Source organism: Etheostoma cragini, chromosome 4 (assembly GCF_013103735.1).
Source record: "Etheostoma cragini isolate CJK2018 chromosome 4, CSU_Ecrag_1.0, whole genome shotgun sequence".
NCBI classification, from domain to species: domain Eukaryota; kingdom Metazoa; phylum Chordata; class Actinopteri; order Perciformes; family Percidae; genus Etheostoma; species Etheostoma cragini.
Window position 1 is genome coordinate 26,658,351 of NC_048410.1, and position 23,235 is coordinate 26,681,585.

At 39.4% G+C, this 23,235-nt stretch overlaps 1 protein-coding gene across 25 annotated transcripts in view; it reads right to left on the minus strand.

The window, feature by feature from the left end:
• Window positions 1-1,924: 1,924 nt before the first annotated feature.
• nfasca (neurofascin homolog (chicken) a) overlaps window positions 1,925-23,235 on the minus strand; it is a 149,132-nt gene continuing 127,821 nt past the window's right edge. For 14 of the 25 annotated variants that reach the window (XM_034868216.1, XM_034868228.1, XM_034868226.1 and 11 more), the window contains 5 exons: window positions 22,117-22,263; window positions 20,533-20,661; window positions 17,986-18,021; window positions 17,268-17,334; window positions 1,925-6,964 (listed from right to left, as the gene is read on the minus strand). In XM_034868216.1, the coding sequence (XP_034724107.1) occupies window positions 6,736-6,964; window positions 17,268-17,334; window positions 17,986-18,021; window positions 20,533-20,661; window positions 22,117-22,263 (608 nt within the window). In that variant the 3' untranslated portion in view covers window positions 1,925-6,735. Of the gene's footprint in view, window positions 6,965-14,995; window positions 15,179-17,267; window positions 17,335-17,985; window positions 18,022-20,532; window positions 20,662-22,116; window positions 22,264-23,235 lie in introns of those variants that run through there. The other 11 variants (XM_034868235.1, XM_034868234.1, XM_034868236.1 and 8 more) reach the window with 6 other exon arrangements.

Here is a 23,235-nt window from a genome sequence, read left to right on the forward strand (position 1 = left end):
ATTTAATTAATAGAATAAATATCATCTTGTTACTCAATTTAGAAAGTGTGTGTGCATGCATGCATGGACATACACACACAAAATGTAACAACAAATACATCCCTGCTCTCCATTATCAACTCAGATCAAAGAGATATCTCAATGTGTTTTATTAACCTTTGGCTGGATGGTTGCAGAAACCTGAGGAAGATGTAATAATTACCCACACTTCCTCTGAGACACTGGGCTACGGCTGCATCAGTCCACTCCTCTCTGCCAGCCCATGTATTGGGTTGCTAATGGCTTTTACCCGCTGATGTACAAGGCGGTAGTAACGGCTGACTATGGAGGGCTGAGACATTAATATTTACCATCCTAGAGAGGGTCAAGGCAGAATGGATCAGGCCATCTTCAATAAAACATGTCACCACCAAAGGGACCACTCTGTCACAGCCACAACTAGATTTTCTAACAGAGTGCGATTTATTAATCTTTGAGCTGGTTTTGTGCATGTCATCTGTGTAAAATGAGCTCACCGTTCATGGCAGTTTAATGAGAATGGTGTAATCCACTTTATCCTAAAATAATAAATCCACAGACTATAAAGGTCTGGTTTGTGGGCTGATACAGAACTGTATAAATGATTAGTGTGGCGTCTCAGGTTGTACAAACCTTTATACAGAAAAATCTGTGGAAAATATTAAAGTTTTATAACGTAGGCTTTTAGACAGTACATCAGATGGAAGTGCTCACCATTATCCAAACGTGATGTACAGACGTCTAATATGGGAGGTAGCCAATCTCCTGCCGACTCTGCTATTCTGGGCTAACTAGCCAGCTGGCTCAAGTTGTCAAATGTAAACATTAGAGTAGTCGCAGAAGAAAAAGTGTGCTAAACATCCGGGTTTGCCTTAGTTTCATTTCAAAAACGAGTCAGGTGTATGTGTGATAAAATATTCACTTCTCAGCCAAAAAACATAAATGACACGTCTGATTCAATACTACAGTGCTGCTCATGAGTAGAAGAACACCTGGTTAAGTTGACTAAAAAGAGAAAAAAAAAAAAAAATCATCTTTTGAAAATTTATCGTATTGCCTTAATTAAAAAATGAGGAAAAATCCAACCTTTAAAGGACACCAATTTTCTTTGTGGATGAATAATGTAGTGTAAATAAACTAATTTTATTCCTTTAAGTACAAAGGGCATGAGTATACAATCCCCTTTGATGAATTCCCATAAAGGCAGGCACATTTTTATTATTAACAGCCAGAATCCAGGATACTATGCATCCTGGTAAAACTTCCTTGGCCTTTGGAATTAAAATAACCCCATATTATCACATACACTTCATCATACCTAGAGATCGGCATGGGGTACGTTCCAGAAAATCATCTCTCAATGCACCAAACCAGCTATTAGGCTAACTGAAATAAAACCATGCCGGGGGGGGCTATTTTAATTCCAAAAGCCAAGGGAACTTTATCAGCATGCATAGTATCCTGAATCCATGAAATAACTGGCCTTTAAAAATAAAAATATGTCTGACTCTATAGTCATTTATCATTTCTATACTCATGCCTGCTCTATTTTAAGCAAGAACATGTATTTATTTACAACACATTATTTATTCACAAAGAAAAGAAAAGTCCTTAAAGGTTGGATCTTTCCTCATTTTTTAATTAAGGCATTAAGATCAATTTCCAAAAGATGATTTATTTGTATTCTCTTTTTAGCCAGCTTAGCTGTACTCATGAGCAGCACTGTACATGACAAAACTTGAAGGGCTTTTTAGTACGTCTCCAGCTGTTCAACTAACACAAGTTCAGAGAAAGCAGGAGGTATGGCAAGGTCTGCTTATTTTCTTGTTTAGTCTTTGAAACAAAAAAAAATGCAAACATGACAAAGGCTCAAAGATGAAAAGAGAGACCAGCCAACAGTAGGTAAAGAAAAGGAGATAGCTTTACTATAAAGAAGGCGTCGCTAGCAGAAGTTGCAACATCTCATCATACACGCATACATGGGGAATATATTTATGCCATTTTCTGTTGAGTATGTACCTTACAAAAGCTGTTATGTTGCGCATCGAAGCAAGACTTTGACGAACTGCTCTGATACACATGGTATAAACAAGAAGATGCTAATATGAGAATTCATTAAAAAAAAAAGCCAAACAGCATGTGTTCAATCGGTGAAAAAAATCCAGTTGCAAATCTTGTATGTGCGCCAGTTCTATGTACACACTGCAGCATTTTGAAATGAAAAACAAACACAACGCTGTAAAAACTGCACATCAACATTTTCTTTCCCCCCATTAAAGTTGAGCTGAGACAATGCAGACAGTAAAAAGAGAGTCAACGTGCACAAATAAAAGGACAAGAAAAAAAGCACTGTGTATCAGCAACTATGCATAATTCTCTTTTCTTTGTTAGATAGCCAGTTTCCAACATTTCCCCACTATGATCCACTTTAAGGGGGGGAGAGGAAAGGCCATGTGGGAAGAAAGAGGTGCAGGTTTCCAGAACAGATCTGGAAGAAAACGCTTCCAACGAGTCCAGGGAGAAAGTTCTGACCTGTGCATTTTGCACCAAAGTTTGATCTTTCAGTGCTTTTTCTTCCTGTTTTCTTCCATTTCCGCAGCAGTCTCCTGTTTTTTACATGATGTCTGTGCTCAACCTAACATTAGAGTGAGCAAACTGTAAAACAATGGTGTCAGAAGTAACACCCAGCTGATTAAAACTCAGAGGATATTGCTTTGAGTTTCTGCAGAGAGACAAATGGGAACATTTTTGGAAGAGGGAATTGGAGACAGAAAGGTTGAAATTTTTTGGGAAATCAGATATCTCTTCCCTTTTAAAAGGGCTGAGATATCCCGGGCCAGAACTGTTTTCAAAATGGCCGCCCGTCACCTGGACATATGGTGTGTTCCATTTTAGGGGCCTCCTCCGCAAATGAAATATCTCACAATGTACTGACAAGGTCTGTCCTAATTAAAAGGCTCCTGAAAATGACTTCTTTGCCCAAATTTGGTTAGTTGATTGTGGGCAAGTCTTATGTTTAATTATGCATTTAGTCAGTCATTGTCAACTTGTTATATATCGGATAGGTTTACTCAAGCCATTGTAGGGTGTAATTGAATTGACTTACAGTGACTCTGTTGGTGTTACAGATTTATATGAATACGTCTGCCCTTTCACCTGCTACAATGTTTGTCAGGTGTCTCTAAGTGATCTTACCGGAATATATGACAAGTTAACTTTTTGGGGCATTTTTAGGCCTTTATTTTACAAAAGGACAGCTTAGACTTGAAATGGGTGTGCGAAGGGAAATCACATGCAGCAAAGGGCCATAGGTCGGAGTTGAACCCGAGGTTGCTGTGTTGAGGCCTGGACCTCTTTATATAGGTGTGCACTCTACCATATGACCTACCCAGGCACCCATTTCACACTATTTATAACTTTCTCTCCAATGACACATTGTGACATTACGTAAGGTTATGTAACATCTTTTGTTTTTAGCCTTCTCCACCTGTTTTTAGGAAAACTTTCTGAGACTAACTTTGGGCAATGCTTGGTCTGAATGAGGCTTCACTGTCCAATATATGGATCTTCAGTCTTCTAAGGTGGCCCCTGAAATGGGACTAGCTATGCATCAATAGGCATGTTAGGTGAAAGGCATCCTAGGAAGGAGTCGATGCATTCTCAGATGACAAATGGATAACAGTTTAAAGAAAGGGAGTTTGTTCCAATAAGTCAGCAAATGCATGCTTTTAGGCCTACTAGCAGATTGTGTGTGACAATGCTACAAATAGTATATTCCAGGAGCACTTACGTCTTATTTACAACATATAGACAGATAATCTAACGTCTTCCTCTTTCACAATATAGAATCCAAACCTTCAAACAAGTGACTGATAGACTTTCCAGTTTGAAAAATCACAAAGCAAAGGGCAACACAGAGTGAAGGATGATTCTTGTTACTTTTTCAGAGTGCAAATGTTAGTCAAAGCTACATTACAAAGGTGCATGACAGACTAAAGACGCACCTGTCACTTTTGCTTGGTGGATAAAGATTTGTGACGTTTTGTTTCCTTTTTTCCCGATAAAGCATTTTTTTCTGGGGAAATCAACTTTGAAATATTTACAAATATAAGAGAAATTTCTTGATGACTTACATGTACAGAATATAGGTCAAATAAATAATAAGCAACATTATTGATTTGGTGGTGGAAAGGTTATGTTACATGAATCTGAATAAAAACACAGGGTAACTGTAATACAACATAGTACGAGAAGAGCAGCACAATGAACAGATAAACGTGACATTTTTTTTCCATGTACCATGACAAATATGCGGTTTTGTTTACAGCAGAAAAGCCAGCTGCTACAAATATCACAAATATTCCGAACATACTGTTGTGTTTAATGCCTCTCATGATGAACAATAACTGACATCTTTATTCTGGCTATTTCCAGTGTGAAACAACAAAATAAGTTGGTCAAAAATGTGTATATAACAATAATTAAATTAAGCACTAATATTAATACTATCCACATGATGTAATAAATAGAAATATGAAATAAATATTTGAAATACAATGTGAACTCCAGATGCTAACTGCAGTGAAGATCTTTTTGATTTAGCATTGGAGGGTTTAATAGTGCCGTTGAGTAGCAGGTAAGTAGAGTATGAGTGGTGAAAGAAAAGAGCACTCCGTGATCATTTAGTATCAAAAAAAAGAACAGACTGTCCGTCCATCAGGCTGCTAACAGAATGGCTACATGACAAATATGGTTGTAGGTCAAGTGAAATACTGAGCATACATACCTCTAAAAAGTTTTTCTGTTACTCAAACAGTTTTTTTTTCTTCTTTCTTCCTCTGCATATCTCCCAAAAAATAAGCTGATACGTTTCATTTCAAAGGTGGCTGTGAATTGAATGTATATAATTTCATGCTGCAAATCTTTTTTCATTTAATTCAAGTATTCAACACTGTCTTTTTTTTCATCTGCACCAACAAATGATTTGAGTTTTAAAAAACTAGAGGGAGGGAAAGAAGTGTAGATCTCCTGCAATGATGGGTTCAGACTGAACGGTGTGTTTGCATATAAAGTCAATGTGAATGTGATCTTTGTCCATAGGAGTTAAAAATGTTTCAACTTGAGCCTATTCCGAGGCGTTAAGACTCCCATTCATCAACATGCTGGGACCAGAAAGGAGAGAGAGTCTGGAGGGATGTAACAGAAAGAACTAGAGGTTGGTGGGCGTCTTACTAGCTGACAGATAGTGCCTTTATATTGGCTGTATAAGGCCTATAAGCACAGACTCAAAATATAAAAATCCAGTGGTGAATATTGGGGAAAACGCAAGGCATGTAGTTTGAACACACCCTTGGGATCCTAGCCTCTTGTGCTGCATTCCTGTCCCATGGGAAAGAACGTAGACGTTAGCTTCAAACTTGAAGACACATCCCAGTTACAGGAGCTAAAAACTAACAAGGAAACCCAAACATCCACAATTGTGGTGTCACAATTGAGAAAATACATGTAAATTGACGATTGTGACGACCATGTTGGATTGACGTCGCAAAGTCTGTTTTGGTATAAAACATACTTTCAAAGGTTTGACAAATAATAAACAAATACAAGTACAACTGTCAATATGTAACTATTCCCATTTGACATGAATGCAGCATTAGCCTGCATGCTAACTAGGGAGTTTTTGGGCTGTTGTCTACTGGTGTTTCTCAAGCAAAACTAACGTTCCTCTCTGTTGCCTTCAATTTCTCTTGCACTAAGTTACTATCATGCTCCAAAATAATCTTGATCATCTTTTAAAAAACAACAACCATGGGATTCAATAACACCATACTCTAGCAGAGCTTGCTGCCTGTGGCAGCAATAGCCTTTCTTGTGGCGGCCATTTTGAACATCTGCACTACAACATTGGATTAGAGGTAAGAAAAACATGTCTATCACATCGTACAAGGCAAAGTGAATAAAAGCATGTGACTTAGCCTGAATGTGGTATAAAAGAAACCCAACATGTGTACTTTTACTAACCAGATTAAACCCTAAAACGCTATGGAGGGGGTGACAGTGCATAGTTTTGCAGGGCACTAAAATGTGTGCCGGGACTGAATACAGCACTCATTATATTTAATGACTCGTCTACCAGCTGTGGAAAACTAAAATCTTTCATAGCGTAAATATCAATATGATAAACATATCTGCCGGCATCCTGTTGAGTTTGATGGTTAAAAGCTGATATGTTACAGGAAGGGGCCAGTGTGTGTGTGTGTGTGTGTGTGTGTGTGTGTGTGTGTGTGTGTGTTTGTGTGTGTGTGTGTGTGTGTGTGTGTGTCAGGGACCTCTTGTGTGTACTTTACTGGGATGCTACACAGAGGTAAGAGGGGCGTATCAGGAAGGAGAGCAGGGACGCTAAATGTTCAGAGCAGAAACGAACCAACGAAAGAAATCTCTAAAGAACACTTGTTGATGCCTCCAATGCTGAAAGCTGCCCCGAAGGCACACTTCATGTCTGTGTTAGGGCAGGCAGAGCGCAGAGGAAACCAAGCACAGGAAAGCCTACACAGTCTCTAGACAGGCCCTGCTGCCTTCCCTCTGTGTTAGATGTGTTTCATATATTAATATATTCCTGCGTGTGTGTTTGTGTCTAGTGTATGGTGTTGTGGTTTTTAGCGTAACACCCTCAGATCCGAGGTTGCCGCTGCGTCCCCCCCATGTGTTGCTACGGTGCTACGCCAGCGAGTAGATGGCGTTGACGGGAGACGTGGCCTCAGAGCTCTCGTTGCCCTCCGTTTCGTCCTTGTCCTTCTTCACCGTGTACTGGCCGATGAAAGAGCCGTCCTCGTTGAACTGGCCGTCGCCGCCTTCGCCGTAGTCCACCAGGCTGTCGTCGCTCTCCTTCACGTTGCCGTCCAGCGACGTCTGGCTGCCCTGGAGGGGCTTGTTGTCCTCATCGCTGCTGCAGAAGCGCACGGAGAGCAGAGTTAAAGGTTGAAATGGGAGGCTGGATGTTGTTACAGGGTTAGCAGGAGGCCGGGCCTCAGTCGTCCCCATTGGCACAGGTTATAAGGGGAAAGTGAAAGGTTATTGGTTGGCAGGTAAAGAAATGATGTTAATTACATAGTTTCAACTTCACAAACTCTTGGTGAAGTGCCTCCATGTTCAAGTCACTCAAGATCTTGTCAGACTAGATTTTAGATTACGATTCATTTCTTTTCCCTAAAAGGATAAGTTTGAATAATGTCAAGTCTATATAAATACAGTACTCACATGCTATATGTCATTGGGAAGAGTTCTCTGTATTAATGTCCCTTACAGGCCATACTGGCCATAAAGGGATTCTTTCGTAGAGAGATTACACTATGATTGTAGGGGACAAACCCCCGGTCCTCGTCTATGAAAAGATGCATTCTTAAGTTCAACCAAAGCTAATAAAAGAAATCCAGTGGATATATTCTTACTGCTAAGTGTGCGCAAGTTTATTGCTGGTGTTTTGTCCCAGCAACAAACATGCATGTAGTTACCAGGATGTATCCCTCCTATACTAAAAAGAATGTAACTTTGGAAGATACCTGCTGCATCATGATCCGAACGGACAGAAGAACATATTAGGGAATGTGAGTACCGAATCAAGATAGACTTGAGAAAATCCAACCTTACTCTTTAAAAAGATAGCTGTGTTTGCGTTTTATGCCAAAGTTGCTCATTGATCTAAAGTTAAAAGTTGATTTTGCAGAACACAGTATTCGCCTAAAAGCAACCCTGTCTCCTGAAAAATGACATTTCTATAAAAGTAATGTAGCATAACATTGAATTTATCTTCAAACTGTTCACTGCCAAAACGTTCATACTGAAGGAATTGATCACTGGCTACATATTTCATTTGTTTTTGTCCTTCTCTAGCTTTAATTCCCCAACCTAAAAATATGTGGGACGCTTAAATAATCTGTAATAACTACACTGTATATAATACGTATAACATATTTGGCTAATTAAATAAGGGTTTGGAAGGAGACAGGGGTGATTAAAAGAGATTAATACTGTCGTCAAAAATTCCCATAAGACATTTGCATACACATGCTAAATGGTGGCCATATTCTGACATGAGATCTGAATATGAAAACGTCATTGCACCTCAGTTCAGAGCATGGCTGCATGTCTCCTAACTCCAATTTAGGGGGGAAGATAATTTCATGCACAAGAAGAAAGATACAGACTAGCATTAGCTTTCTTGTCTCAGATCAAGCCAGTAGCATGACAGCAGGTAAATGCACTTAAAGGATGCAAAAGTGAGATTTTTTTTATTTCTCTGCTCAGGTCGGTTTTATGCATTTATTTCTGTTGTAAAACATTACGTATTCAGATTCCCTTGGCGAGGACATGATCTACACTGTAGCTTCTCAGAATCACCATGCTCCATGCTAAAACTATTTAGGAAGCACAGAAATCACTTGATACATGTTTAGAAATGTTAATATTCAAGAGCACAAACGGTCCACAACAGATGCAGCACGAATACAGTCCGACACACTTCAAATCCAGCATTCGACTGTGATCGAAGTCAAAATCCAGTAATTATTTGATCAATCCACAAAAAAATATAAATTTTAGAGAAGAGCGAGAGACAGTGAGAGAAGCAGAGATAGTGAAACAATAGACGCTTTCAGAACACATGCTAACATGTAACAACGTGAAGAGATGAAGAGTAGTGGGAGTTGAACACAAATGTAAGAGAAAGGTTGGCATCTTTTAATCGATTAGAATGTAGCTAGTCAAGAAGATCCTTTTTGAAAAGGTATTAGCAGCTTTTGCTGTTAACAAGTCTGAAGCGTGAATGCAAAGTGTGGTCACTAAAATTACTTTATATTACATAACATGTCATTTAGCTGACACTTTTATCAAAAGCGACTTCCAATTAAGTGCATCCAAGGTGAGGTCGGTAGAGTGGCCAGAAGGCCTGTAAGTTGTGTGTGTGGGGAGATTTTTTTTTTTGAGGGGGGGGGGGGGGGGGGGGAGTCTTTAATTTCAGTGAATTCAAAATGTCTTTAGAATGAAAGAGTGCAGTCGAGGTGATTCAATTTGCTGATTAGCTAATTTTTTTGACTAGATGAGCAAAGGTGGGGGAAGTCAGTTGGAAAATTGTTGTGGGTTTTCGATAACCTTCATTGTATAATAGAACGTAAACTTGCTCATGTGCAGCGCTCATTAAATCTTATGAAATCTTGTGAAATCTTATGAAAACGGCAGACTGACATGACTGAAGGGTCAAGGGTGTGTTCAGTGTTACCAAAGACTGGACTAACCATGCTTTCATTTGACAGACACAATTCTAAGTGCAATGTGTCTAACAGACAGTCAATTAACGTGCACTGCAAATGAGCAATAGAAGATGAGATTTTCTTAGAGCAGGATCAAGAGGACTCAGGTGGAGACTCTTTTCCTTTCATACCTTTCAAGAGACCTTTGGACCAATGAGGAAAAGAAAAGCCAAAAAGAGACAAAGCACATTAAATGAGAAAGGTAAAACAGAAAGACAGTGATGACACATATTGACAACCAGACATGCTAAATACACATATACTGATATAATGGAGATGAGGACATTAACATATATATATGTATATATCTTTGTTATGGGAGGAGGTAAATCCATTAAAATCATCCTAACCCTAACGGCTTCAAACTAATAAAGTTTGAGCTTTGAATGAAATTAGTGATATTTTCACTAAAGAAGGGCAGCATAGCACGCGTCGGGGCCTCCTTTTCCCAGTTTGTTACAACTTGGGTCTTATTTTTCTGGTTTTGACCATAATTGCTAATAGTTAATAACACTGACGTCACCAATTGCTGAGATATGGGAACACGGGGACTTCACTACAACAAAAGTCTGAGGTGGCAAGAAACACAAGCAGTCAGACACATGGTCACAGCCCAGCATCCAAAATACAATACATCAGATTACAAATCGCATGATTACACATCATGTAGCAATTGTACAGTATCTATGTTTCTGTCTGACATTAGGATAATTAACAATTTTTGTAGGGTTGGGCATCGATTTGATTTCAACAATTCCTATTCCAATCCCATTTCTTTCTTTTGATCATTTGTTCATATTGATTCCAATTCTCGGAGGGGTGGAGTTGAAATGGATCACATGCTTATTCCACAAAAAGGAGGAACATTTCATTTTAATCGGTCATTTCCCGTAGAGATGGGCGGTATCCAAATTTTGATACTTTCAAACCTCCTCCCTATTTTACCGCGGTATTACAGTGACTAATTAAAAATGATGACGTAAGGCTCAGACGGCATCACCAAACTGTTGGCTTGTGCCTACAGCGTTCAGAAACTGAATACCAAACACTAATACTAAACCACCTCTCCCTTCTCATTCGGTCAGAACTCTGAATGCTGCAGAACTGCAGAAGTTGTATTGTTCTTCGAGACCAGCTCACTCTGTGCAAAGACTTAATGACGGTATTGAAACTGATATTGTTGCTATTTTTATACCGTATACCGCTCAACCCTAATTTCCACGCAGTTTCAACCAAAACTAAAGCCACACTAGAGAGCAACTTACTGTGCTCAATGGCTGCAACACAACAAGCGCTTGGAAGTGCGGAGGCCGCTATGGAAACCTAAACTTGCGCGTGTCAAATTTTGAACCAAATTTTCAAAACCAAGTTTTCCAAACGATTCCAATAAAAAACAAAAACAATTCCATTGAAATCGTAATTTTTGAAATGATTCTGAGTTGGAACTGGTTCTTGATGCCCAATCCTATTTATCTAAACCACTTTTATGTCGAGGTAAAACTGAAAGTGAGCTCATCTGAAATGTCACGGATTTTCCCTAATTAACAGGAAAACTACAGTACGTACATCAGGTCCAAGTTGAACCAGAAAGTGGGTCTTTAAAATGTGATCAAAAGTCTTACTCTTCACCGTATCTCTTCCAAAACAAATCTGGCTGACATGGAGGTCTGTTTACCACCTGTATGATGGTCTAAGGGCCCGTGTTTCCTGCCCTGCCTGGCTTTTAAGCAATGTTGCTGCGTTCCCAGATCTCAACAATGAACTTGGGTTGTACAATGCTGATGGCCAACTTCCAAAAGTAAGACCCATTTTGTAGTAAATACAATGTGTTCTTTAAAGGTGCTCTAAGTGATGTTGGGCGACGTTACTTTTTGTCGACGTTGGAAGTATTTTCAAACAAAACGAGACTACCTCGTCCTTATCCTGTCCCCCCCCATCTGTGCTTCTCCGCACTTACGCCCCTCCCCCACCCCCAAATACTTCTTGTCGGTTATTGGCTGGAACGCTGGAACACTGTTTGTGTATTCTTCGTGGTGCAGGTGGGTGTTATACTTTCGTTTTTTTATCCAACTTCTTTTTACTGTTTCCTGTTTTATTTTGATAGTCTGGGTCTCTCTCTCGTCTTGTCTAGTTTTACTACCTGTCTTTTGTTCTCCCGCCTCTGTGATTGTTGTCCTCGCCTCAACCAAAACCATTTCTACCCAAAAGCTTTTCTCCCTTTCTATATAGGCCATACATATTTGCATGATAACCATTTCCCATATTAACTATTTTCAGTTCCTGCACCAGCCCTGATGTGATTCACCGGTGTCACCTGCTGCTTGTTTGCTCGTCACCTCTAGTATTTAACCTCTGTGTTCCCTTTGTCTCTTGTCAGATCGTTTTGTGTTGGCATTCTCCTGTCAATGTTTCCTTCATTTGGACTCTTCCCTCTGATCAGTATTTACCCGTGAGTTCTTCCCAGTGTCAGTTTTGGCTTTTTGCTGTTCTTTTTTGGACTTTTGGGAGTTTTTTAGTTTTTGGACTGTTGATTTTGTGTTTCCTTTATTTGTTTTCTTGCTTTTTGGATCCCTGTTTTTGGACACCTTTTTTAAAAAAAATTGTTTTTACCCTCTTTTGCCTACCTGCTTTATCTCTGCATTTGGGTCCTCCATTCCATTAATCATAACAGGTGGGCAAACTTTTTTTGTTGTTTCAGTTTCTAGACCCTGGGCTGTCTACAGAGACATTTTATTTTTTTATTTAAGTGTGTTTTGGGGACAAGCAGCTAGCAGATAGTGATGAGATATTTGCTGTATGACAACAAATGTTGTAGCCTAAATCACGCGTGACATCGCTTAGAGCACCAACTACACTAGAAAATCTCATGTGTTTTTCATTTTCATTTTTTTTTTAAGAGTTCATTCTTTTCCTGCACATTACAACTAGTAAAGCTTCTCTAAAAGAAGACAGAATGCAGAACAAGATGGAGATAGTAATGTGTGTCCTTTCTGGTGCTTTTACCTTGTAAAGTATTTTTTCCTACAAGATTTATGGTCATACATTTTTATTTGTCTGGATCTTTGAAGAGTTTGTTTAATCTTTTGTCCTCCAAATGTGTTCTCCAATTGTTTGTTGCCTGAATCAGTTCCTTAAGGGTGTCAAACTGTGCCAAACAGCAATGGTCTGGCCTCCCTGCCCTCTCGACAACTCAAATTGATTTCCCTCGCCATCTCTCGCTCCATGCACCTGGTGCTGGATGCTTTTTAAATGTCAGCCAGCAGAGGAAACACAATGCAATTAACCTCTAGAAGGGCGGAAAACATGTAAGTGCCTTAGCAAGAACAAAACAAGGGCAAGTCCTCCCATACTGTGGACTGGAGCTGCTTCCTGGGATCAGACCTGTACTGCTGGAGCAGCTGATCTATGGAGAGCCTGACGTGGGCATGGGGACGGATGCTTCTTTGCTCTTTTATTTACAGGGAGCAGTTCCAAATAAGTCTCTCTGCATTGACTAATCCGTATGCAACTCAGCGCGATAGAAATGCACAGGCAACAATGCAAAATAAGACATTATAATGATTGATGGAGTTGTGTAATATTGATCTTGATTTAAAAAGCAGCTACACAATACAATAAAGAGAATAAAAAGGAACGTTTTACTGTAGGCAGCGGGCCATGGTTGGTGTTTTTAATTTAAGGTTTGATTGCTATTGTGCTATTTCCACGTGATTGTATAAGAGCCTTTGGCTGACCAAGGCTGTGATTAACCAGTAGCATGTGATATTTGGTTTAACATTCCAATCTGAAATATACTATAATTCCAATTCATCTTGGCCTACTGGGAATGCTTGTTATTTTCTTTGCCCAAAGCACGCAATTTAAAAAAAAGAATTGTCTTTTGTCCAAACCAGAACCCCCCCCAAAAAATCACTTTGTTAATCCTATCTTCACAATGACTTATCACCAGGCAACCAGGATTTTTAGGGAACGCTTTTACACTTATTTTTACACTATGAGATAAGTTCAACATCAACCTCATGACGTAGCCTAGCTTAGCATAAAGACTGGGGAAAGAAATAGCTTGGCTCAACTAGATACATTTTAAGATGACTGAACGACCCATAACATCTTGATTGTTTACTCTGTTAACAGGAATGTAACAATCAACCATTTGTGGTTCTAACCTCTATCAAAGGCTGTTCTAACCAACAGTATCTTGTCTAGTTTAACAGTAACAATGTTAAAAAAAAGAAGCCTGTAATAAGCTGCGGCCATCTGGTTTGCATTGTTAAAAGTTTAAATGTGTTACAATCATAAGAGCTAGATGTTGTTTCTGGTGTTTATTTACTTCCATGTCTTTTGGGGGACCAGTTGCAATAAACATTCATAGTGACTAATGCCCGGTGCTGTTCTTTCTTTCTCTGAAGATCGGATAGTTTGGTTGATTATTGGATTGAGAGTTTGACACCCGTGAAGGATCCAAAGCCTGGCACTCGGCTGCATCCTGTCTCTCTCTCTGCTGATCATATTTTATCACTATGGTTTCAGCTATTAGGTGACCTCTGTCTCTATCATGTGGTGTTTAAACGACAGCGGGCCAGGTACATCGGAAAGGAAATCTGCTGCACTCGTTGAAGCTTGATCAAAGAGCCAGCAGCGCATTCATCAGGCAGATTGTCCTGTTTGCTCTCCCAAAATAAGCTACGCCTTATCCAGCCAACGTTGTCCCCAGTTCAGGGGAAACATCTGCCGCCCACGACATGCACAGGCCAAGAGAAATGCCGTGCCGAAACCAAGTACCTGTTCTCGTTTTCGTTTTCGTTCCTGTCAGGGACAGATGACCCATTTCAGCATGGGGGAGAGAGAGGGACGAGACGTGAGGAAACAGGGGAAACAGCAAGAGAGAGGAAGTGTAGAGAAAGACAGAGGAAGGAAGGAGGACAAGCTCCACATGATACATGCATGTAAATCCTTGCAAGCACACAAACACACATAGAGCTGAGTGTAGTAGCAGAGATGGAGCCTGTCAGAATCAGAGCAGAGCAATGACCTGAACTGTAGGAGAGGGGACGGGTATTAATGTTAGACTCATTACGGATTACAAAAAAACACACTGGAGAAGGATGAATCACACAGTATTAGGCTCGACAGCACAGCACCACGCAGGTGATTATACACGCACACTCATTTCGAGCCATCTTTTGAATTACAATGCCATAAAAGGGCTGTCACTAACGATTATTTTCATAGTCAATCTATCGGTAATCTGTATTTTCTCTATTAATTGCGTAGTTTGGTCTCTAAAATGACAGAAAATTGTGAAAAATGTGGATCAGTGCTTCCCAAAGCCAAAGATGACATCCTCAAATGTCTTGTTCCGTCCACAACTCAAAAGATATTCAGTTTACTGTCACAGTGGAGAAGAAACTAGAATATATTCACATTTTACTAGCTGATCCAGAGAAGTTTTACTTTTATGCATAAAACATGAACTGATTAATCACTTTTCTAAATAGTTGCCGATTAAATTATTTGTTGACAACTAACTGGTTGATGGATTCATACTTTTAGCAGAGACATTTTACACCAAAGCAGAGCTAAATACTGATAAGACATTCCCTACTGCTTTGGATATGTAAACCACAGATAGTCTGAATATAATAAAAGCCAGTATCCTTGCTGTTATGATATGTCTACAATCAGAGCTACAAGTCTTTGTGCCACTCACACACAGCGAAGTTAGAACATGTACTGTACATCATGCAACAGATTTAGAAAGCTGGTTAAATTCAAAAGGTTTTTAGTCAAAGTGGACAGATACAGAAAAAGACATTCTTCATGAAGAAGAATGAAGCCACAGAGATCAGTGGGACCTGGAGGGAGCAAAAGACACATCACTTACCAACAGAACATACAGTACTCACATTAAACTATTAACTATTCCTAACTGTATATGTTCAATTATCTGTATATAAGTCCACTGCACAACACACACTATGTGCGTCCTTCCCAGGCAAGGTTTAGGAGCTGTCCACATTTACAAAGATGGAGTTCACATTATAACTGGAATGTTGGCTAGCAGGACGGCATGGTGCCTCATTAGCTTGAGCTAGACATTTTTCATCCACACTAATGAAGACAAATATGAAAACAATATTTAAGAGTGAAATATCTCTGTCCAAATGTACATTTTCACCTAGTTTCTTCTTTAAAAGCTTTCCTTCCACAGAAATGCCGGAAGGTAAACAACATATTTCTTCTCTTTGAGTTAGCAAGCAACAACACTGCTTTGGAATGGTTAAGATGTTGGATAACGTTGATTACGGCTGTTGTTAACAAGTTATATGTCCCTTATGTTGCCTTTGACTTTCTCTCGGATCACACAATACAGAGCTATCACTGGTCATTGAGCTAATTAAGGCTAAAAGTAATTCCTGGACTGCTGCGTTAGGACCTTTATGTTTGGTCATCATCAGTGTGAGGAGTAACCCCCCTATTGTAATTTCAGTACTTTTGGCCGAAACTAGAATTGAAACAAATTACTTTTTTGCATAAATGATGAATTTAAAGGAGTTTATTAACTTTTTGGCTTGATCATTGAAGCAGACAAACATCAAGAAGAATCAATCAACTGATTTATTCACTCAAGAAGCAGTCAAACAACGTTAGACTGTCACTGAACATTATAAATAGGCATATCAAATCATGTCTATTGTATTTTATTGTCCCACTCATAGGGATAATGGGCACACATGTAGCAATTTGACAGTTGTGTGTCCAACACTGTATCACAGCAACACTAAAATTATATAGCTGCACATTGGTAGGAGAATTTAACTCCATACTAACTCTCAGAGAAGTGACTAGTAACTGTAAATAATGACATTGCCCTGTTACATCCTGCTACGTCCTGCTACGTCCTGTGATGCCCTGCTACACAACAACTACAACAACTATTTCAAATCACTGTTCCATTATCTTTATTGTGACTATTATTGCCAGTATTCATCACACCCCCCAACCGGCACTGTCAGACTACCAAGAGCCTGGGTCTGTCCCAGGTTTCTCCCTAAAAGGGAGCTTTTCCTCGCCAATGTCGCACTAAATGGTTCCTCTTGGGAGAATTACAATTAGAATTGTTGGGTCTTTGTACATTATAGAGTTTGGTCTAGACCTACTCTATCTGTAAAGTAGATTACTAAATAACTTTAGTTAAATCTGGCCTAAAATTGAACTGACGCATTCTTAGCAACTCAGACATATCTGCATTAGCATAGGAAGTATTCGTCATAATATCCAGCATTAGCATTCCTCACAGCACACCTAGGACTAATTGATCCAGGCTGGCATTTCTGACCACTAAAACATTAGAGCCATGTTTCTGAGATAAAAACCCTCATCTGGGCTTGCATGACTTGCTGGTGACAATGCTGCATTTGGCACCAATAATAGAATAAAAAACTGTTTTTCTGCCATCATTTAGATGATCTCATATCCTCTACAATAAATAGAGGGAGCTGGAAATGGACTCCATGCATAATTTAATATTCAAAACATATGCCAACATGAGCTCTCAGTGTTCCTGCAGTGTCAGTAAATACTGTACCAGGCCTTTGCAATTTTGTTGTTCAGTGTTCTTCAGTCCCATGGTGAATCTAAACAATGTAACTTTCAACACATACATGCCTATTGCTTTAACTGATTGAAATGTCTTTGTGTTTTTATTTGACACAATCAGGTGAAAGCTTTCAGCAGTTCATTGTGTACTGTACTGCAGCTTTATCTCTGCTCTAGTACTTGATATACGCTTCATACAGTTTACCAAGCAGTTAAACAGACTAAGCTGTCTAACACAAATTCCCTTGACCGCTGAAGAACTTTCAAATCATTTCATAGCTCAGCATACAAAAAAAACAAGCCACTAATGGTGCGGGTGTCATTCAAGTTGTGGTGCATACTTACTGGTAATCAAAGGATCCGTCCTCTTTCTGATCTACTTGGTCCAAGGGGAGATCTTTTTTCTCACGGACTGAGGAGAGAAAAACAAAAGTAACATGTTCAGCATTTTGCTAAGAGCTCCACTGATGTTATGGTTAGATTTCCCACTCAAACCGTCTACATGTTGAGGGCTTTCCACGGTTAGTTTTAACATAAAATCCTTCTGTTAGTCCTCATCTGGACATTTAGTTCCATATGTCTTCAGCTTTTATTTAGTAAACTGTTACTGTAACACTGTGCCCCAATTCCATATCTACGTTCTAATATGCCATATAAATACAGTATATATAAAGCAAACAAATGTAAACTTTACACTATTCTGGCACAAGATGAGGACATGATACAAGCTTGCTGTTCTTTAAAATTTGAAACTTACTCAAAGTAAAAAAATTTGTTTGTGTGCATTTTTGAATCTGCTAACACAGTAACTCAAGTAGTATGCATTAGGAACACAGTCCACCTTTAAAAAAGCCTGTTTAGTAGCAGTTATTCAACATTGGGTTGGGTTTGTAAGGTATGTCAGGGCTTCAGTCAGTACGGAAAACACGCTTCGCTCCCAGTGTCTGTGTGGACTCCTCTCATTAGTCTTTTTCCTGCTTGTCGCTTTTCTGTTACAACCCTTAGTTGACTGAGCTCATTAGTGTAAGTTGTAAGTTTTGCAGCACCACAGTTCAGCACCTACCTAGATATTTTGTGAAACCAGTCACGCAACCAGCACCTAGACATCATAGAAACTGCAAACATTAACACGACTCCACTGTTGAACCAAACCATTACAGTGTCACATAATGATCAGCTTTAATGTAGCATAAAGATATTTCAATTATTCGCCTGGACAAGGAGAACACAGTTGTTGTACATTTTAGTAATTGTTTTGGGGTCATAAATGGATTGCTTGTGTGGTATTAGATACACTATTCAACAAAGTATACAAATGCACTCTGTTACACTGTGTGTCCATGTCAATGGCAGCCAGTTCCTGCATTTCTCTTTTGTTTTCCCTCAAAGCTGCCAACTTGCAATTCCACAGTTCCACTTCCAAAAGAACAAATAGTGAAACTGAAATAGTTATACAGTAGTGAATAAACCTAGCACATAAATGTGTCACAACATATGTCAGTAACTAAATGAATGAAAAAGTAAGAGCGTGCATTGTCTGGTAACAGACCAACGTATGAAACATCTTTAAACTATATGGCTAAAACTTAGATGTCACACCAAATATAACTGTATTTCAAAAGCAGTGCCATAACCAACACCAGCAACTTAAATACACCTAACTATGTACATGAAGCCATAAATCACTGCCAAAATCCTGATGGATTAACTCACTTACATCTGAATATAATAATCACTTCAGAGCAAACTATTGAGCTCTGTAAGAAATCAGAGAGTATTACATTGGATTTCTGTATCGGCAATGAAAGAGAGAAGTTTGATTATTTTTTGCAATAACTTTTGTGAAAACAATGGGATGTTTTGTTCCTGGATTACAGTGGAAAAGTGCTCTGACTTTGCTAGAACTCTAGTATATAGAATTGCCATAACATACTCCATTCATATACTGTAGTTAAAGGATTCTCATGAGCGGGATCGTAAGTCTTCCTACAAAACTTAACTTATGCACAACAATTTGCAGGACATCCTACGATACCGTCCTTCACTGGCCGGTGACATGACGCCCCATCAGTTAAGTTTTTCACTCCCCGATGAAAGTCAAGTGCAGATTTGAGCATGTGCTAATATACAAGATGCTAACAAGAGACTGTCAATACAGTAAAAAATTGATCTACTTAACCAAGTTCATTCACTGCTAGCTACAAGTTAGCAATCAAACAATCATAGATTTTTGAAATGATTCCCATCTTCTGTTATTGTTTCTTATGAGAAAAGTTTATTATTTAATGGATTTCACAAATATCAGTATGACACGTTATGCCATGAACTGTTTAAATCTGAGCATGCACAACTCACATCTGCACTCAGCTTACATTGGGGAGTGACAAAGTTTAAGGAGCAGGCTTTACAGTTTAATTTTGCTGACAAAGGTCACCGTGTGCCGGGTACAGAGCACAGTGAGGTGTTCGGCGTTTCAGAGGCTGTTAATTAAAAAACTTAAATTCAGCTAACATGACTACTACTAGTCATGTCAAAAAAAAGATTGTGGATTGGCTTAAAACATTGGTCCCTTAACCGTTTTATTGTGTTCTGTGGGACACATTTTACATTTTTGCTAAAAGAAAAATTAGGCTATTTATTATTTCTTCTAACTCAAACTAATTAAGTTGGCTTATTATCTGTAAAGAACATGAAATGTAACTATAACATATGAGGTGTTCGGGTCTACTTCGAGTGTATTTAAATGTAAGTGCTATGTTGTCTTTCTGCACATGATATTCTAACAAAAAATTGGTACATTTCAAGCACTTTCATCTGTTCTGATGAAGTTCTAAGAAATAAGCCCCAACAATAAAAAAATCATTTAATTTATTTTTTAGCTTTTTATAATTGAATTTCCTTGTTTTCTCACAAAAAAACTAAAACGATTATCTGATTATTTCACTGATCTCACAGGGGTAAATGGCAAATATGAACCATTAATAATGTATATATCATTAGTAATTAGGCTAAAGTAAAAATCTGTGAAGTATTTTTACATAAATCGTTATGGCTGTATTGATTTAAACACAAAAAAAATGTGTTGGGTCCACCAGACCCGGAACATTGACTGTGTAACAAAAATGTGAACACCACACAAGAGTTAAATAGTACTCCCGGGACACGAATACCCATTTCCTGGGTAAAAGTCTTGTGTTTTCTAATTAACGTCTTCTGGGACATGAACTCTACCCCCAGCTTGAAAGCCCTGTGTTTTGGGACCCAAACATCCAACAAACCTTCTCCCAATGTGGACCTGAGTGGTCTGATTCAGCTGCAGTCAGAGTAGTTCCTACAGTAATAAACATGTGGAATACATACATATTACAGTGCATTACTTGTAGTAGATATAGTGTATGTGCAAATGGTGCATGAAAACAGAATGTTCTGAGAGCTTAAGAAACAATGTGTTTGCTATTAAAAGGAAACCTTTGAATGTAAATTGACAGTAGGGAATATTGAGGAACCAGTGGCTCCATCTCCACTGATGTAGTTCCAATTCAACCTTAGAAAGCTCTGTGGAGCTAATATTATTCCTGTAAAGGCTATGAAAACCTCAGCCGGGCCTTACCTGGGTATTTGCCCCCGCGACTCCTCTTGATGAAGCAGACGATGAGGAGGATTAGTATGATGAGGGCGATGGCACACATCAAGCCAATGAACCAGCCCTGAGTGGCGATGTCCACCTGGTCTATGTAGGCTGGGGACATACACAGAAAATGCACACAGGGCAAGAGAGAGAAGAGTGGAAACAGTGAGTTCTTTCCTGTGAGTCAGACAATCTGTTCTCTTCAAACAGCGCTCACCCAAAGTCAACAACAAGCTCATATCCACCGTGATGTCATTCGAAAGTGTCCCATCTACAGTATAACAATGATGTGTGTCTTCTTTCAAATTACAGTGTGTGAATTTAAATCAGAAAAGAGTGGGTAAGGAGGATGGTGGTGTAAAAGTAAATGTTGCTTCCAGGAAGATTTCAGTACAACCTGAAAGAAGATAATAGATTTTAATTTAAAAACATGCTATTGTCCATCATAATCACCGGAGTATGTACAGTATACTGATCATAAATATCTTAAAGCGCCCATATTGTGCTCATTTTCAGGTTCATAATTGTATTTTGAGGTTGTACCAGAATAGGTTAACATGGTTTCATTTTCAAAAAACTGCATATTTTTGTTGTACATTGTGCATTGCTACAGATCCTTATTTCACGCTGTGTGTTTAGGTCTCACACTTCTATACTATCTTTGTTGGGAGTTGCACATGCTCAGTAGCGAGGTAAGATCACATCAGCTAGATAACTCTTTCTCCAGCTTTGGTCAGTCCAAGGCAGGATTAGCTGGGAGACTTCTTCTAAATTAGGTCCACTTGTGGAATACCTGCTGAACACGGACTTGGAAGTAGTTCTTTTGTAGATGATGGTGAACAAGTGTGTGTTGTAGCAGTGTTTTGCCATTGAGAACGAGCTAGCATTTGCTATAGTTAGCCACCTCGTCTCGGCAAGTGACGTAGAAAGCCGTGCAGATTTTGAACAGCTCACCTGGAGACTGAAGGCAGTGGACATTAAGAAACCGTATCTTACTCAAAACAGCATGGGTAGTTATTTTTCCAAGTTTGTTTGCGTGTGGAAGCACCAGAGACACAAAATAACACCCTAAATCCCAGAAAAGTGATTTTTTTCATAATATGGGCACTTTAAGCGGCACTACAGTGCATAGTTTATACAGATTATTACACATACTCATAATGTCCACACAAACTAATCAAAGAAGAACTTTGAGGTACATTTGTGAACAATCTACGAGCATTTACTTCTCATAAGAACATGCATGTGAGTTGTGTGGAAAGGCACAGGGGTCCCGAGTTCCATCTCACAGAAATGCAACTTTTACTTCTTCCACTCATAAATTACATACTGATCATAAACACAAGTTGATGTTTGATGACATCTAAATAAAGGGGCTGTGAAATGTCTTATCCTGACTGACTTGAGTTTACCCATGGCAGTACATGCATTGAATCAATAAACAAAACCATAATAACTCACCCAGCTATGACTGAGTTACTGTAGATACTACTACTGACAGACTTGCCCCCAGAGTAGCCCACCTGGCTGGAACCCCCGGTTCCACCCGGCCAGGTGAGGTCTCACCTGGTTTGGTCTTAAAGGTGACAGATTTGCTGCTGACGCTGTTGTAATCATCGGAATAAACCCTCAGATGGTACACGGCACCTGCGATCAGATCCACCAATGTAATGGGGGGTTTCACCCGCGGTACATGTTTCACCGTCTTGTTGCCTTGAAGACACAAGAAAGGGACCAATCACACTCCACGGGGTGTGGCCTTGGTTCCACAGTAAAGGCTGTGCTTCCTAGCAAAGGGAAGGGCATCACAATGCTTTACATGGAGACTGTTCTCTGAACGAGAGCAGGGTTACTGGAGTGAATTAAGACTGATAACAATGCAGTGCCCATCCCCTTCATAAAGATCCATTCACCTCTTTACAGTGTAGAAGCATACGTCACGTCAAGTGTCACGCAACTCAACTGTCCCATGAATTAGCCGCTGTGTGTCACAGTTCGACAGAGTAGAAGTGAAATTGACCATTACAAAAGAAGGCGAAGGCGGCAAAGCATTGTTTGTCTCAATTATTCACAGGCCCACACTTATCTCCATGAGGTCAAAACAAAAAACAGCGACCACAACAACCTGCATCTTTGCTGCGGAAAGACGCTTTGGTCATGACACGGCCGAGCTATGAGCATGACTCAGAGGTTGCAGTGAGAGGAGAGGGCAGCACCAGGTGGTGACATCATGCACCATGCTATCAACCTTTGCACGAGGTTGACGTCATCCAGCAGAAGTCATTCCAATGCCATGCTATTAACACTGACTTAAAACCAGCCAAACAAAAAAAAAACATTGAATGCATCGTAGGAGAAGACATGCCAGTCCTTTTCACCGACTTGGTCAATGTAGTAAGGCAAAGGCTAATGTAAGGTATGGCAAGTACAATATGGGGATCTTTATGTTTTTATGTTTAATGCAAAAATGATTCAAATGCCTTTTCAATGAGACTCGTGAAAATGACATGTTTTATCAGACTTTCATTTGATGAATCCCTTCTGTTGCTACATTGCTGCTGCAGATCAGGCTATTGCTGTGCAGCACTGTCTGTAGATGTTTGGAATGACTTACAGTGGGTACGGAAAGTATTCAGACCCCTTTACATTTTTCACTCTTTGTTTCATTGCAGCCTTTTTCCAAAA